The following is a 17,283-nucleotide window of genomic DNA, read 5'->3' as shown; positions in this document are numbered from 1 at the left end:
ATGTCCAATCCATTTTGAAATAGTCTGTTTGGAAATTGCTTTTCTTTGTACTCCAGGGGCGTAAGCTACAAAAAGCTGATCAGACTTCCTGCTGGTCTTGGTTCTGTCCAGGTAGTAGCGAAGTTGTCTGTGAATGTCCAAGGTATGCAACAGTCTTTCCCCTTTGCTCTCAGGATTGGGGAAGAAAGTAGGCAGGTGAATAGCTTGATTTAAAGAAACCCCAGATACCACCTTTGGCATAAAAGTAGGGTTGGTTCTTAAGGAGACCTTGTCTCTGTGAAAGATTATGAACGGTGGTATTGCCATTAGGGCCTGTAGTTCCGAAACCCTTCTTGCTGAGGTAATTGCCAACAGGAAAGCTGTCTTCCATGAGAGAAATTGTAAGTCCACTGAAGCTGCTGGCTCAAAGGGAGGTAGAGTCAGTTTTTCTAGGACAAAGTTGAGGTCCCAAGCTGGCACTGGAGCCTTTCTTGGTGGCTTAATGTTCTTGATTCCCCTGAGGAATTGCCTTAACAAAGGAGGTGAAAACACAGGCGGATCAGTGTTATATCTAGCTGAAATAGCTGAAGCATGTAACTTTATGGAAGAATATGAGAATCCATTCTGTAGCATATCTGCCAAATATTCCAGGCTGAGTGGGATGTTCAATAATGATGCATCATGTCCCTTGCTGGTATTCCAAATGCTGAATCTCTTCCATTTTGCTAAGTAAACCTTTCTGGTGGATGGTCTTCGAGCTTCTGTTAATATCCGCTGAACTTCCTTGGAGAGAGATAGATTGAGGTTATTCATGGGATTTCCCAGGCTGTTAGCTGCAGCGTCTGAAGGTTTGGATGCACTGTTTTGAAGTCGTGTTGAGTCAAAAGTAGGGGCCATTGGGGAAGAGACCACTTTTTGTTGTGACATGTGCTCCGTAGTAGTGGATACCAGTGTTGTCTTGGCCAGTCTGGAGCTATCAGTATCCCCTTGGGCCTCTCTGCTTTGATCTTTAGTAATACTGTGGTCATCAGTGGCAGAGGAGGGAATGCATAGATTTTTAGGAAGTTCCAGTTGAATGAAAGAGCATCTATTTTCCAAGCTTGTGGATGATATGTCCTTGAACAGAATTTTTGTAGATGATGGTTGAGGTGGGAGGCAAATAGGTCTACTTCTGGCCTGCCCCATGTCGAGGTGAGTTGTGTGAAGATTTTCGGATGTAACCTCCACTCGTGTGGATCTATGAAATTCCTGCTTAGGCTGTCCGCCAGCACATTGTCTTTGCCTGGAACAAACTGGGATTGCAACTGTATGTTTAGGCTCAGTGATTTTTCCCAAAGATTCATTGTCAGTCTGCAAAGGAGGTAAGAATGGGTGCCCCCTTGCTTGTTTATGTACCACATCACAGTGGTGTTGTCGGTCCATATTAGTAGATGGCCTTGCTGAAGTTGTTGTCGAAAGGCCTCGATGGCATGCATTACTGCCAGCATTTCCTTTTGGTTTATATGCAGATGTGTTTCCTTTGGAGACCATTGTCCTTGTATACATCTGCCCTCCATGTGCGCCCCCCATCCAAGGTCTGAGGCGTCTGTGGTCATGATCTGTGTTATCTGAGGTTTTTTGAATGACATACCTATGGTTGCCTGGCTTACCGAGGCCCACCATAGGAATTCCTTTTGTAGGCATGGAATGAGCGGTATGGTTGTCTCTAGGTTGTTGCTGTGCTGAGACCATAGGCTTTTTAGGTACCATTGAAGCTTTCTCATGTGTAGTCTTGCTAATGGGACCAGGAGAATGCAGGATGCCATGTAACCCAGGGCCTGTAGGAATCTCCTTGCAGTCATCTGGGTGAGTTTTGCAAAACCTTTGAAATAATGAGTTAACTTCTTTTGCTTGTCTTCTGTCAGGTAAGCCATTTGAGAGGCTGTGTCTAGATTGGCTCCTAAGAAGGTTATTTGCTGGGATGGCTGAAGTCTTGACTTTTGGAAGTTGACTGTATATCCCAGAGCCTGTAGCAATTGTATGACATAGTTCAAGTTTTTTGTCAAAATCAATTTGTCGTCCGCTTGTATGAGGCAGTCGTCCAGGTACGGGTAAATTTGGATCCCCTGGAGCCTGCAATGAGCAATTACTGAAGCCAGGCATTTTGTGAATACTCTGGGCGCAGTAGATAAGCCAAATGGCAAAGCTGAGAATTGATAATGCTCTGTCCTGCAAGAAATCTGAGGTATCTTCTGCAGCTGTGTCTGATAGGGACATGCAGGTATGCCTCCTTGAGGTCCAGAGTAATCAGCCAAGACCCCTTGCCCAGCATGGGAAGGAGTTGCTGTAGAGTCAGCATTTTGAACTTTGGTACTATGAGAAAAGTGTTTAATGCGGACAAATCCAGTATTGGTCTCCATTGAGGTTTCTTTTCTTGGAACAAGGAACAGTCTTGAGTAGAACCCCTGGCCTTGTTCTTGTTGTGGAACTCTTTCTATTGCTTTGATCTGAGCAAGCAGAGAAATATGCTTGATAGCCTCTGCCCTCTGGTTTTGTGGTAGGTTTGGCATGCCTTGTTTTCTTGGTAAGGTATGAAAGTGGAACCTGTAACCTTGGTCTATAATGTCCAAAATCCATTTGTCCTTTGTCAATCTGTGCCAATTGTCTGAAAACAGAGATAATTTTCCGCCCAAGGGTGCTTCTATTTGCTCCTTGGTCAGCGGAAGTAGAGGAAAGTCATTGAGATTGTCCCTGTGGGGCAGGGGAGACCCCTGTGTCACTTCTTTGGTTTGCTGGTTGCCATTGTCGTCCCCTGTAAGAACCTCTGTATTGTCCTCTTCCTCGGCCACACCTGTTTTTACCCCTTTGAAATCTTTCAGGATTAGGAAAGGACCAGTTTTTAGAAGGCCAATTCCTGCTGAATCTGGGTGGCTGAACCTGGAGGAAATCTTTGACCGTCTGAACTGATTTTGCTTTTTCCTCGATGGACTTTAACACATCTTTAGCATTAGCACCAAAAAGCTTGTTCTTTTCCAAGGGTGCATCAAGGAGTTTTGCCTTAACATGATCTGGTAGAGGTTGTTCTTTTAACCATGCATGTCTCTGAATGACCGCCCTGTCATAGCTGCCCTACATGAAGCTTCCAATGCATCATATCCACACTGCAGGAAGTGATTGCTGACTTGCTGAGAATTATGTACAGCTTCCTGCAAAGACTTCCTGTCTAAAGGTTCAGGAGAGGCCAATGTTTTCTGTAAATCATCTAACAGGTAATCCTGATATTGAAACATATGACAGAGGCAATTCAGAGCTCTCATAGATAAAGTAGTGGAGGTATAGACCTTTTTCCCCCATCTCTCTAATGACCTAGCTTCCCTGTTGGAAGGCAAAGGATTTTTGGAGGTGGATGCTGAAACCCCTTTAGGTCCCTGAGAAATAGTTTCCAAATCAACAGCATGGGCCCTAAAGAAATGAGAATGTGTTTCTGGGACCCTATAATATCTGTCTGGCTTGGCTGGAGCAGGAGGAAGAGTATCCGGGGTAACACTGGAGTCAGAGTATAGGTCATCCAAAACATCTAGCACAGGAGGTATAGCCAGGGGCCTGTGTTGGGGCTTTTTAAGGAAGGTACGAAGGCACTTTCTGGAATCAGAATATTCCTGGCCTTGCCACTTAAAATGTTCCCTCATGGTATGCAGAACTTCCCCAAAAGAAATATCCTCAGGAGGGGAGGCCGAGGGGATGGAATCCTCTGCATCCAAGTCCTCATAGGTCTGGAAGAGCTCTTCCTGGCCATCGGAGTGAACAGAATCCTCAGAATCTTCATCTGAAGGAATAGGGTCAGAGGGTTCAACCCGGGGCCTCTTATCAGAAGGAGGCTGGGATCCTCTCTCAGGATGGGCCTGTGAACCTCTAATCATGGAAATTAAGTCTGCGGCCATAGTCATGATTTGTGCTTCAGGAGTAGGCTGAGGTAAGGCTTTAACAGTAAGGTGCTTGGTCTTGCTGGCTGCCTTAGCACGTGTGTAGGCCTTAATAGACATGGCCATAGGAGGCCTAGCAGCTCCACGTGCAGGAGTGACCTTATCTACAGCACTGGTCTCGGGCATTTCCTCGGTTTCAGTATCCAGAGGAAAATCTATAACTGGCGTCGGTATGGCCTCCGGTATCGGAGGTAACGGTAATGCGGTGTCTTCGGTTCGGAGCGGTGGAAAAACCGTCTCAGGGGGAACCGGAGCACTCGCGGTAGGTTTTGGCGTGGAGTCGGTGGAAGACGCGGGCCGAGGACGTCGGTCCCTGTCTTTTCGTTTCTTAGGAGTCTGCGATGTCGGAAGTTCCGACGGCATTGTATAAGCAAATTTATCGTCGAAAAAGTCTTCAGCGAACTCCGCCCGGCGCCTGAGAGTGCGCTTATTGAAGCGAGCACAGGCGACACGGGCCGAGACGTCGTGGTCTGGGCCAAGGCAAGGAAGACAGAAAGAGTGGAAATCCTTATGAGGTATTTGTTTACCACAAGACAGACAATTGTTAACTTTTTCAGTAATTTCTGACATCGGCTGAGGCAAGAAAAGGTCCCCAATGGGGTACTTAGCTTTTTTGATGACTTCGGATTCGAAGAATACAGGAGCTGACCGACCGGCACTTGCGAACTGCTTCTGCTTCGGGCACCGGGCGGCAAGAAAGACTGAAGAAAATGGCGTTGGCTGATGCTTATATACTCCAGCCGCTCTGACGTCGGAGAGAAATGCGACATCAGCCGACGTCGGACCCAGACTTTGGAATCCGGCCGACCGAGGGCTGCCTGAGGCAGGACAACCCATATGTTATGACTGCAGTTGCATTCTTGAAGGACATCTGCATTCAGGCTGGCTGTGAAATAGTCTAAGGATTTACAATCATATGTCCACTTATGTACTCCTGTGGGCTTAAGTCATGCACTGGATGTATGGCTGTATAGAAGGTTTTGGCTTTGGTACCCCAGCCAGATACCCATATTATTTGGCAAGCTAACCCAACAGTTTGGAATACTACAACAGTGTTCCAAGCAAAGACATTTATTTCAAGATCTTCAGTCATGCAGGCTGTAAGCACTCCCAACTGTCCCAAAGGTGAGAAACCACTAAGGGTTTGGGGTGGCTGCAAAGCAATTCTCCTAACAGAAGGATGCCTGGTCAAGTGCTGCTTGAATAAAATAATCCATGGAAAGCTAATGGATGGTGATCTGCAAATTCACTCCTGGGCTATGTAGCCATGCCTTTAAAAATGGGGGAACTAATTGTTGAGTGTGGTTAGCTAGGATCCTAACATTCTGCTTGATGGCACATTTAGCAGGTACCCATGAATCTACTAAAGATGAAAATACAAGTAACCATTACAACTGAGAAACCAAATGCCACTATAAATGGCCATGAAATCACCAAGATGTAAACTCATCAATTACAGCAATGAAGGACTGAGACGAGTTCTGAAAGAATATTAAAAGTGAAAACTTAAAAATGGAAGCTCAGAGCGAAGGAGGAGTTAATAAAAAAAGAGCAGCAAACTGGAGACAAAACCAAGCAACGCCAAGTCCACATGGTGCATCTAGCTGCTCTAGCATCCAGTGACCTGGTCAGTTACATCTCTCTGACTCTGTAATCAATGCTGTAGAGAAGGACACCACTTCACTTGGATGACTGGTGTAGCCTTACACAGCTCCACAGGACTGTAAGGTCAATGCCAGGATTTATAGCGTGGTCCTCAAGCTTATCCTGAATGCTATGCATAAGTGGGCAGTGGGTGAAGAAGGTAGGCCCTAGGGAAAATAACCTTTCCTAGTGTCAGAATGGTGACATCCTGATATGTCTTTCTTCTCTGCCAGCTATAGCTACAGAAAAGGGCAACTGGGTATATGTCAGATGGCTGAGGCAAATGGTAGGTTACGGGAAAAAAAAGTCAGTGGAAAACAATATAATTTACCTTTTATGGGCACTACAGGAAATTAAATTACTAAAACATCTTGATTAATCTGGCAAGTGCCATTTTCTCTGATTGCTTCTGAATGCCTACCAATATATCTATTTATGACATTACTGATCTCTGTGGTATCGTAAATCAGTATACCTAAACAACCAAAAAAAAGATGAAGGAATGGCAATTTTTAAATTTTCCACACTAATTATGTCGGGTAACGTTGCTCTTAAAAATCCATCATTCCTTGATATCCTTGCATAACGATATATGTCAGCACCATCATGCAAGGACATAATCCACAAAACACAGCACAAGGACTGTACTTTACTGCAAAGACATAAAACTAAGGGACAACGCAGATACAAAAGATTTTGGAAACAATTGGTTAGTTTCAATTTTCGTACTCCGTAGTACCTCTGACAAAACAGACACTCAAAGGGGACCATCAAATACATGCAAGTGAACCTGTACTGTGTAAATCAGTGGTGCACAATCTTTTTGGTGGGAGGGCCACTACATGAATTCTTAATGCATCTGCATAGTAAGTCATTACAAGTTAACAACAGGTACAGGTGACTGGCATTTTTACTTAAGACAGCAGTAACATAGACTTCACTACACTAAACGGTACATGAGTAAAATGAGTCACAGTATTCACATTAAATGTGATTACATTTCGAATACACATCAGTGGCAACAGTAGTTACTTCCATGGCTAAAACTACAGGTGTCCGCAACTGCAGCCAATTAGGTAACTAAGCACGTGCTGGAAAGTTTGCATGACTGGAGTAAGGCATAGCATTTTTTTCATTTAAAAAAAAAAAAAAAATTGGTTACTCTCTGGGGTCTGGATGGCGTTGCATCGCGAGCCGGACATTGTGCACCACTGGTGTAAATACTGCAAGCAATCTTCTTCCACTTCAAGGTAAGTCAGTGAAAATGAGGACTTGTTCCAGCAAGGATGGTTGCCAGTAGCTGAACTGCAACACATCTTTTGCAATAAATATAAAAAGAAGGCTGCTTCATTTTAAAGACATTTTGTAGAATTTTTATAAGCAAAACAATTACCAATTAGATAAATGTGCTTCCAGCAATCACATTTATTGCTCATTACAAAAAAAAGAAAATCTGTAGTTGTAAAAGTCTTCAAGAAATATGTACATGTTTCTGTTCATGTATAACAAATCTGAAGACATCCATTCCTGTTGAACTGTTTGTACTTAGTGCAAACCAAAATTGGGTTTAAACAAGAAAACTGTGGCCTAGAAATGCACATCTAGTTATCATAATGCTACTTTTCTTTTTCCTTCTGTTCTCGTTCTTTCTTTTCCCGTTCTGCTTTTGCCTCTTCCTCTTCGTGCTTTTTAATCAATTCTTCAACTTCCTTTTGCTTCAGGACCTTTATCCTTGTCTTTCCATTCTCTCTTGTTAATGTTGCTATTTCAACTTAATAAAATATAAAATGAAAATTGTTAAAAACATTGCACCACCATATTGCACAGAAAGCTACATAATACCTACACTGAAAAGTGTCAATTTCAAATTCAGTCCTTCAGACACTAAACAAATATTAACTTCCAACTGTTCACTTAACAACTGCTAATAATTTAAAGTGGCTTATTTTATACCTAAAGTATTCCATAGCTTTGTAGAAGATGCACAGCTACATGAACACTACCTGTAAAAGAGTACCTTCATAAGTACTAAATAAGCACCTGATGAAAAACAAACAGCACAACAAAGCTCATTTTATTCAAGCAATGATAAATGGCACTTGTCACTATTACAAAAATCCCATGTGGTACAAACAACAGAAAAAAGGCAGTCACCTTCAATTACCAGTTATTTCACAAAGGAAGCAGACATTGAGAAAAAAGGAAAAACATCTGTCTTGAAGTATATTTTTTCTGGTGGTGGGGGTGGGAGTGGGGGGGGGGGGTCCAACAGCTCCTCTCTCTCAGTCCAATACAACATGACTTTAACCACACTGGTATACAAGAGGTAGTACATGCAGTCTCTGGTTCTTTTCCTTTATGGCACAAGTACAGTACATTTACAATATGTAAACGAAAACTAAGAACTGGTGTTGAAGGCTGAACCAAACAATTACATTGTGTGTGTATTTTTACAAACCCGGCAAATGGATGGTGGTAGTACTGCAGTAGCTGCAGTAAAAGCCTTAAGGAGTATCCAGGTCTGAGGTGTTTCACAATAAAAGTACAGGTTGTGTACCAACTGTGTAAACTGTACTTAACATTTCAGGAGATATTCACATTCTTCATTGCTGCAGTAGCTTTTTGGCTACATGGGTTGTATCTTGCCTAAAACAGATTCACAAAGGCATGGCTCTCTCCCATATCTTCCCTTTGACTATTGATTAGATAAGCTCTGAGAAGGGAAATCAGCAATTACAGAGAAATCTTCTGGACTTTCTCACCCATAGAGAGAAATCCTGAGCATGGGCGGCCATAGTGGTGCAGCAGTTAGCGTTTCCGCCTCACAGCAAGAGGTTCTCTGGTTCGATTCTCGGCTGGGGTGCCTTCTGTGTGGAGTCTGCATGCCCTCCCTGTGGTCGCGTGGGTTTCCTCCGGGTGCTCCGGTTTCCTCCCACATCCCAAAGACATGCTGCAGCTGGACTGGACACTCTAAATTGGCCCTAGGTGTCAGTGTGTGCGTTTGTGTGCCGGGCTGACAACTCAACACCGTAAAACTACACTGCCAATCATGAACAGACAGGTGATCAGCTGTGGCGACCCCTAACCGGGAAAAAGCCGAAAGAAGAAGAAGAAGAGAGAAATCCTGAGCATCTAAAGGAAACTGTAATCAAACAACTTTATGTCACAACAACCAAATATATAGCTAGGGCAACAGAATGCAAAACTGAAGGCACATGAGATGAAATGGAATACAGATAAGTCGGTTATAATAGAAGCAAATGGGGGGAAAAAATCAGATGATGATGATGATAACTGAGAAAGAAGGGAAAACAGTGGAACAAATTAATAGCTTCTAAGTACCTAGAAGGGGTTGAGGAGAAGGGAAGTCTGAGTCTGAGGAGGTCAAAGCAGGAGTCAGAAGGGCTGCAGCCAATTGGCACAGAGTGTCAGTGCTAGTGTATGACAGAAGAAATACAAAGAAGCTGAAAAGTAAGGTGTACAAAACAATGGTGTAACCAGTCCTACTGCATGGTACAGAAACTTGGGCAGTAAAGGCAAAGCATTGAGGAAGCTAGAGGTGATAGACCTTAAGAGCACCAGAGATGAATGCCAGGATGCACACTGCGACTTTTAGTCTTATGCCCTCATTTTTCACCTGTCCCAAAGTAACTCCAATTGCAGAGAAGATCAAAGAGAAGAGATTACAGTGGTTTGAGCAAGTGAGCAGAAACAAAGAAGACAATCTGATGAAAAAATTTGACACACACAGGAAGAAGGCAAGAGCAAGTAAAGACTTCCAGAAAGAGAGGTGGATGGATTGTATAAGAGAAGACCTGCAACATTCGGGCAGAAATGTCAAGAAAGGTAGGAGAGTGGCACTGAATATAGAGCGATGATGACAGTTACTATAGTACCCCCCACCCCAAGCAGAAAATGAGTTGCTGATGATGATCAACTAACTACATACAGAAGGAGGGGTACTGGAGAGTGGGTGCGGCCTACTGCAGCAGTACGGAATTAGAACATCTACTGCTATGGGTAAGTGCAACCTACACAACTGTACTATGTTTGTCATTCCCACTGCTGCAGTAGTAGCTTGGCTAAATAGGTTGTTTATCAAAACACACCCAATCCAGGACAAGGAAGTAGAATGGTACTAGCAAAGCCAGTCCCGGACTTGTAATAAGAATTCAGTTTGTAGTACTCTGTAAAAGTTTGCACAGATGACCAAGCTGCTGCCTCTAGTAGAGTCCACTCTTTTCCAATATGCTATCATAGATGACAATGCTCTAGTAAGCGTATGCCCCGATACTGCTTGGAACCGATTTACCACGGTGGGTATAACAACAGGGAATAAGCAGAGGATATGTACCTAGAAATACTCCATTTGACATGGTTTGTCCCTTTTTTGGCCAATCATAATAAACAGCTAATAAGCTTTTTTTAAAGCACTTGGTTCTTTCAAGATAGTAACTCCTCTGCCTATGAACATGCACAGTATGTAGAATCCTCTCTCTCTGGTTCTGAGAATTTGGATAAAACACAAGGAAATTAAAGTATTGATTCAAAGTAAAATCTAAAACAAATCTGGGCATAAATGAAGGATTTGTTCTTACTGAGAACAATTTCTATGGAAGACTAGCTAGGGATCACCACTATGAAAGCTTGGAACTCAGATACTCTTCTTGCAGACATCAGGGTAATCGGTAGAGGAGTCTTCCAGGTGATGAACCTTTAATCTAACTGAGCTGGTTCAAAGGGAGACTTTTTCCAGCATAAAGTTAATATCACATGAAGGAATAAGAAGTTATGTACTCACCATAACGTTCCATCTGAGTAGGTAAACTTAATTTGTCAGCAACCTATGGGAATCGGATCCGACCCGGCAGTTTTCAACAGCTTTAGATCCGAGTTCCAAGCTCCTCCCCCTACCCATAATCCCCTGCCAACCCTGACTGACCTCAGATCAAGTTTGCCCAACAGCAGAAACTGCTAGAAAAATATTCTTCTCAAGAAAAGTGGGTAAAACCCACGGACCCGAGTATGAATACATTCGCAAGTGAGGGGGCAGGAGGGAGGGACGGTTGCTGACAAATGAAGTTTACCTACTCAGATGGAATGTTATGGTGAGTACATAACTTCTTAATCTGAAGTAGTTAACTTCATTTGTGCAGCAACCTATGGGACAGAGTCCACAGCTACCTGAATCTTGGGCGGCCTTCATGGAAGGATGTTCCAGAGCACTGCAGAGCAAAAGGATGCTCTCCCTCTGGAGATAATGTCCAATTTATAGTGACTGATAAAGGTATGAGATGAGGCCCAAGTGGCTGCCGAACAAATATCATCGAAAGAGACTCTAGCTCTAAAAGCCACAGAGGTAGACATAGATCGAGTAGAGTGGGCATGGACTCCCTGAGGTGCGGGCCTGCCGGAACTTTCATATGCTAGAAGGGTACACTGTGAAATCCATCTAGACAGTGTAACTTTAGACACCGATTTACCCAAGTTAAATTTGGCAAAGGAGACGAACAACTGGTCGGATTTCCTATGACCAGATGTCCTGTGGATGTAGAAGCGAAGTCGTCTATGCACATCCAATGAGTGTAATTTGTATTCCCCTTTGTTACGGTAATTTGGAAAAAAGACCGGCAGGTTAATGGACTGGTTAATATTTGATTCAGAGGCAACCTTGGGAAGAAAAGAGGGACTGGTCCTGAGGTAAACTCTATCCTTGTGAAAGGTCAAGTATGGAGGCTTTACACAGAGGGCCTGTAGTTCAGAGACCCTTCGAGCCGAGGTGATAACGACAAGAAAGGCCATTTTCCATGACAAGAATTTAAGATCTATTGAAGCTGCAGGCTCAAACGGGGGAGCTGTCAAGGCCTGAAGCACCAGCGTTAAATCCCAAGGAGGGACTACATCCTTCACTAGAGGTCTGAGCAGAAAGGTGCCCTTCAAAAAGGTCTTACACAATTTCGTGGTGATCAAAGGGCCCAGTTAATTTCTCACGTGATAATGAGAGATAGCTGCTAGTTGAACCTTGACTGTGGAGGAGCTAGCCCCCTGATGAAACAGCCCTGACAAAGTCTAATACAGCGGGCAAAGGAGCTGTAAAAGCATCCAAGTTTTGGCGTTCCGCCCAAATGGAGAAACATTTCCATTTGCTACTATAGATCTTTCTAGTAGAAGGCTTGTGTGCTGCTACTAGAATAGTTTTAACTGGAGAAGAGATACTGGGAGTCCTAGCTACGAGTGGAACTGGAGCATTGACCAGGTTCGGGACTGGGAGCTCTAGGGGGTGGGATATTAGATCCGGATGGGGATCCAGAACCCAAGGAGGATTCACCAGATGAGACCAAAGGTAAGGGAACCAGGTTTGACTAGGTCAAAACGGGGCAATGAGGATAATCCTGCTCCCCAACCGGCTGGCTTTCTGAAGAACTTCATCATCAGGGGAAGAGGAGGGTAAGCATAAAGGAGACCGGGACGTCAAGCATGCACCAGAGCGTCTCTGGGGGGTTCCCCAGAGGGGGAAATGAGAGCGAAGTAGTCGTAACATTTTGTGTTCGAGGGAGAGGCAAAGAGATTGCAACAGGGTTGACCCCATTTGGAGAAAATCCGATTCGCTATCTTGGGATTCAGAGATCACTCGTATGGTAACAGGATGGTGCAACTTAGTTTGTCCACTAGGATGTTGGACCACCCCGGAATGTGTGTTGCTACGAGAAAGCGGTTGGTGGAGATTGCCCATTCCCACACCCTCATGGCCTCTCGACAGAGTGGGTAAGACCTGGTTCCCCCTTGTTTGTTGATGTACCAGACAACAGACATATTGTCTGTCTGAATGAATCGCAATTGTTCCTACAGAAGAAGGTCCTGAAGTGCTTGCAACGCTAACAGCACTGCCCTCATCTCTAGGACGTTTATATGCAGTGAGGTCTCCGTGAGGTCCCACGTGCCTTAGAATGTCCTGCCCGAAGAATGCCCCCTCACCCGAGGCGGGAGGCGTCCATGGTCACCGTGGCTAGTGGAGGGGTCATAGAGAAGGGGCGGCCTTGCTGGAGGTCCGGAGACTGGAGCCACCATAGGAGGGCCCTCCTGCAAGCCCTGCTGAGGGGGAACGGGATGGCTCAGAGGATACTGAAGAAAGGACCACTGGACCTGAAGGGTCCATTGTAAGATCTTCATGTTCAAACGTGCCATCGGCAATAGGTTGATTGCCGTCGCCATTGAGCGGCTGCACAGAGTAGATGCCTTGTCGGGGCGGTCAGGAGCCAGTCGTCCAGGTACGGGAAGACCTGGATTCCCTGAAGCCTCAGGTGGGCCGCTATCACTGCTAACACTTTGGTGAACACCCTGGGGGCTGTGGTGAGACCAAAGGGGAGGACCCTGAATTGGAAATGACTGGCTCCTAGCCGGAAGCGGAGGAACCTCCTGGATCACCTGTCCATCAGAATGTGGTAGTACGCATCCTTGAGGTCTATAGAGCACATCCAATCGTTCTCCCGCAGAAGGGGGAGAATGGATTGAAGAGTGACCATGCAGAACTTTTCTTTGGTTACTGACAGGTTCAAGGAAGAGAGGTCGAGGATCGGTCTCAAGTCCCCCGTCTTTTTTGGCACCATGAAGAACCTGGAGTAAAACCTGGACCCGCACTGGTCTGGGGGGACGTGTTGGACGGCTCTTTTTTCGAGCAAGTGTTGGATTTCCATTGCTGCGGCCTCCCTCTGATTGGGTGGAACATCGGGGAGGTATATGGGGCTGCGGGGGCAATGAGAAAAGGGAATCTGATATCCTCTGGATATAATGCGAAGCACCCAGCGGTTTGTTGTGATGGACTCCCAAGCTGCTGGGTGCTTTGAGAAATGCCCCCCCGACTGCCTCCAGAGTGGACCAGTCGGGCAACCCCTCAGGGGTGTTGCGTGGGTTGGTCCGAGAAGGGTTCTCTGGATCCAACATTCCGCGGGCCCCCTCTGCCTCTAGGGTGGCATCCACCCTGCCCTCCTCTGCCGCAGAAGGGCTGGGAGTCCGGAGCGGGACAGGACTGTTGCGACTTCTGGAACCACATCTTCTTCTGACCCTTTTGGTTCTTTGAGAAGGACCTCTGGGGAGCAGAGAAGCGGACTCCGACGGCAGATGTCTTCCCATCCTTTTCGCTCTGGATCAAAATATCTCGCATGGTTTTGCCGAAAAGGGCAGAACCATCAAAAGGGGCATTAGCGAAAGACGCCTTAAAGGGTTCCACGAAATCACAGTGCCGGAGCCAGGCCTGACGTCTCATGATGAGGCCCGCTTCACTGGCTCTAGCGGCTCCTTCCATGGCATGGGACAGTAGCCGCATAGAGGTGTTAGATATGGATCGTAGAGTGGCCATCCGGGTGGAGTGCAATTGCTTGTTCTCCGCCGACATGGGCTCGGGGGTGGGTGGGGGGCGACGCAGCGTACTCTTTGATAAGGTCCCGCTGCAGTCGAAGCACATGTGCCAAGTAGTTCAGCGACCTCACAGAGAAGGTAGCCGAACTAAACACCTGCTTCCCTAGGCGGTCCATCGAACAAGACTCTTTGCTCGGGGGATGAACCGAGGGACCCTCCTGAGCTAGTTCCCTCTTGGTGGCCGCTGCCACCAACATGGCATCTACAGGGGGACCCTTACTCCAGTGGGACTTGTCAGAGGGTGGGCTAAGGATCTTGTCCGGGCGCTTGGGGACTGGCTCCACAGTGTCCGGCTCCTTCCACGCCCTGGTAGTAATCAAGTCTACCAGGGGGTCGGCCAGAGGGGACACCCATGAGGTAGACGGGCCTGCTTCAAACGCCTCCAGGAACACGGATTCGTCCGAGGTAGGCTTTGGGGTAGACCACCCCCCCCTTATTATAAGCATCTCCATGATGTCACCAAATGGGACATCTTCGGGGGTGATCTTGGGGAGCCTTCCCCTTCCTCCAAATCAGTGTCCTCAGTCAAGGACTCGGGGAGTCCAGGTGCCTCCTTTTGCACCATCGCTTGTGAGGAACCTCCTCGGGGGGGGGGGGGGGGGGATGTCCGAGGAGGTTTCACCAGCCACGTATTGTTCCAATGGAACTACCTGGGACATCAAAGCAGGATGTCCCTGGGGCCGGGTGATGGAAGTTGGACCCAACAGAGAAGGAGTGCAGGGTGGAGCCGTGACAAGGGTCAGGGGCCTGAATTGTCTCGACAAGGCCCTCTCCACCACGTCGAATGCAGAGGGAGAGCTGCTCTCTCTGGGATCCGAAAGCAGACCCTCGCTCGGATCCGACGGACGGATCGGAGCCGGCGCCGAAGTGATCAGATTCGATGGACCAGTATGCTCCGACCTGGATGGAGCCGAAGGCATACCAATACCACCGGATCCGAAGCTCAGCCCTCGGCTCCGAGAGCTCGGATCTGAAGAAAATGGACCCGACAGAGTCGAGGGAAGAGTCGGCGCTGAAGTACCCAAGACTATCGGCGCCGACACACCCCCGGCTCCAAGGCTGCCCGGCTCCGAAGACTCCGAACCCGGGAAACGGGACAGAGAAGGAGCTATCAGGGCAAAGAAGGGGGTCGAGCTCCCCCGAGGAGGGGGGGGGGGGGAGGCAGGAGCACTCCCATCTGCAGTTGGACCTGGAGGAATCTTATCATCTGGTCCAAATCTGCATCCGTGAGACTTCTTGTCGATCTCGACGAGGCCACCGAGGTGGGGCGGGAGTGTCGCCTTGATGACCTCAAAGGAGATCGGGTCTCCTCCTCCTCAGGACCTGGTGAAAAGCACGGGGACCGTATCTGAGAAGGAGGAGACCCAGAGGTTCTGGAGGAAGAAGACTGCTTAGTCGGGGGGGGGGGGGACGAAGCGGAGGCCTCGGCCAGCCGCTTGTGGTGTTTCTCCTTCCTTTTTTCTTTCCTGGCCTCCCTCTCCTCTGGGCCTAAGGCAGGAGGTTGAGTCCCGGCCGGGGGGAGGGAAGCAGGAGTAGCAGCTGCCGCAGCGGGAGCCATGGGAGGACCGGAGGTAGAAGCCGAGTCCGGGGTCAGAAGACCCGCCAGAATCAGCTTAGACCTCCGGTCCTTGAGTGCCCTGGGGTTGAACGCCGCACAAATGGTACAACCAGAGGACAGTTGCTCAACCCCAAGGCACACAACACACCGAGTGTGGCCATCCGCTGGGGACAGCTTATGGCCACACTCGGTGCACTTAGAAAAAAATCAGCTTTGGGGCCTCAGACATATTAACTAAGAAAGGTAACCACACACACTAGGCCCCAAACACACACACAACCCTGACGGAACCACGAAGGAAGGGGGAGGTTAAACATGAAGAAAAATACAGTAAACTAAGAGTGTTTAAGATTAGGAAAGGGACCTGAACACACACACACACTAAAAGTTTAAGAAAGGGACAAAAAAAGGTTAAATTTTCTCACAAAGTGATGAAAAGCCTGGAACTCTTAGGATCAAGCTGCTGAAGTAAACCGCGGCAAACTAGATCTGAGGTCAGTCAGGGTTGGCAGGGGATTATGGGTAGGGGGAGGAGCTCGGAGCTAAAGCTGTTGAAAACTGCCGGCTTGGATCCAAGGTCGGATCCGATTCCCCTAGGTTGCTGCACAAATGAAGTTAACTACTTCAGATCCACCTGTTTTTCAGGAGGGCTACGATGTAAAACCTCTTCAGAAATACTTTTCCAAAAACAAAGATAAGTTTGGATCCATGGGCAGATATGTTGAAATGGCTGCAAGATATATCTTGACAGAAGAACAGACCAGAGGAAAGTAACTCACACAAACATTAAAGAACCAGTGGTACATAATCAGTGATAGTACCCTGGCAATTCACTAGCTATTGATTGGACTTGTAGGTTCATACTTGTGTACAAGGTTAATGACCACTGGGTCCTTTTTAAGCCTAGCCATGCATCCTGAATCTCTGAAAAGTTCTGGTGCATTTGGTAGCATAAGCAGGAGGACTGGGAGATGAACCACTTACAGGTGACCTGGGTCTGTTAGATAGACAGGTGCCAAAACCAGGGGTGAATTTCTGGTTCCCCATCCGGTTGACCAAGTATCATCTGAATTGCACAATGAAAAAGGAACACACCAACTAAGGCTGTGAGGTGACGCTTCTTTATTAGTAGAATAACACAAAGACATTAAGCACTTTCGTCCCTCGCACAGGAGACTTCAATTATTCTAACCATTTAAATAGCACAAAATCCAGTTCTATTGGTAGTCTTTATAACCAATGACACCTCTAAAAAGCATCACGTTTTGAATCACAAATTAAATAGAAAAATGTTTTGCTAAAAAATGTAAGTTTATAATGTAAAAATTTACCTTGCTTACTTTAAAATATTATTAGTTAAATTAAAAATTGTTATATATAAGCATTATTAAATGTAAACAGGGAAGTATTTGCCAAAAGTTATTCTTGCGACATGGTGATTATACCCTTTCAGCCTTTTCCTTTAAAGTTGGTATTAAAGACACAGAATAGTTTAGACCAAGGAGAAAATTCACAGCCATCCTCAACTGTCATTGTAACTCCCTTTTGCACAAGAGATTCTTCCAATCTCCCCCTCTTAAATCAATACCTAGTATCTAGGATGCCAAATCTGAAGCACACAAAACCATTACAAACTACTGAATGTCTATATAAGGCATTTGTTTCTTTCCTATTTTTAATTTCATAGGTATGCTCATAAATCAGGTAGTTATGTACTCACCATAA

General features: G+C 46.3%; 1 protein-coding gene across 3 annotated transcripts in view; it reads right to left on the bottom strand.

The window, feature by feature from the left end:
* Positions 1-6,986: 6,986 nt before the first annotated feature.
* The window catches only part of PSMA4 (proteasome 20S subunit alpha 4), a 583,478-nt gene continuing 573,181 nt past the window's right edge, over positions 6,987-17,283 (bottom strand). For all 3 annotated transcript variants that reach the window (XM_044077245.1, XM_044077246.1, XM_044077248.1), the window contains one exon: positions 6,987-7,356. In XM_044077245.1, coding sequence (XP_043933180.1) covers positions 7,202-7,356 — 155 coding nt within the window. In that variant the 3' untranslated portion in view covers positions 6,987-7,201. The remainder of the gene's footprint in view (positions 7,357-17,283) is intronic.

This window comes from Protopterus annectens, chromosome 7.part0, assembly GCF_019279795.1.
Source record: "Protopterus annectens isolate FY-2018-M chromosome 7.part0, PAN1.0, whole genome shotgun sequence".
Classification (NCBI taxonomy): domain Eukaryota; kingdom Metazoa; phylum Chordata; order Ceratodontiformes; family Protopteridae; genus Protopterus; species Protopterus annectens.
The sequence above is the reverse complement of the archived record's forward strand: the minus strand, read 5'-3'. Positions and strand labels throughout refer to the sequence as shown.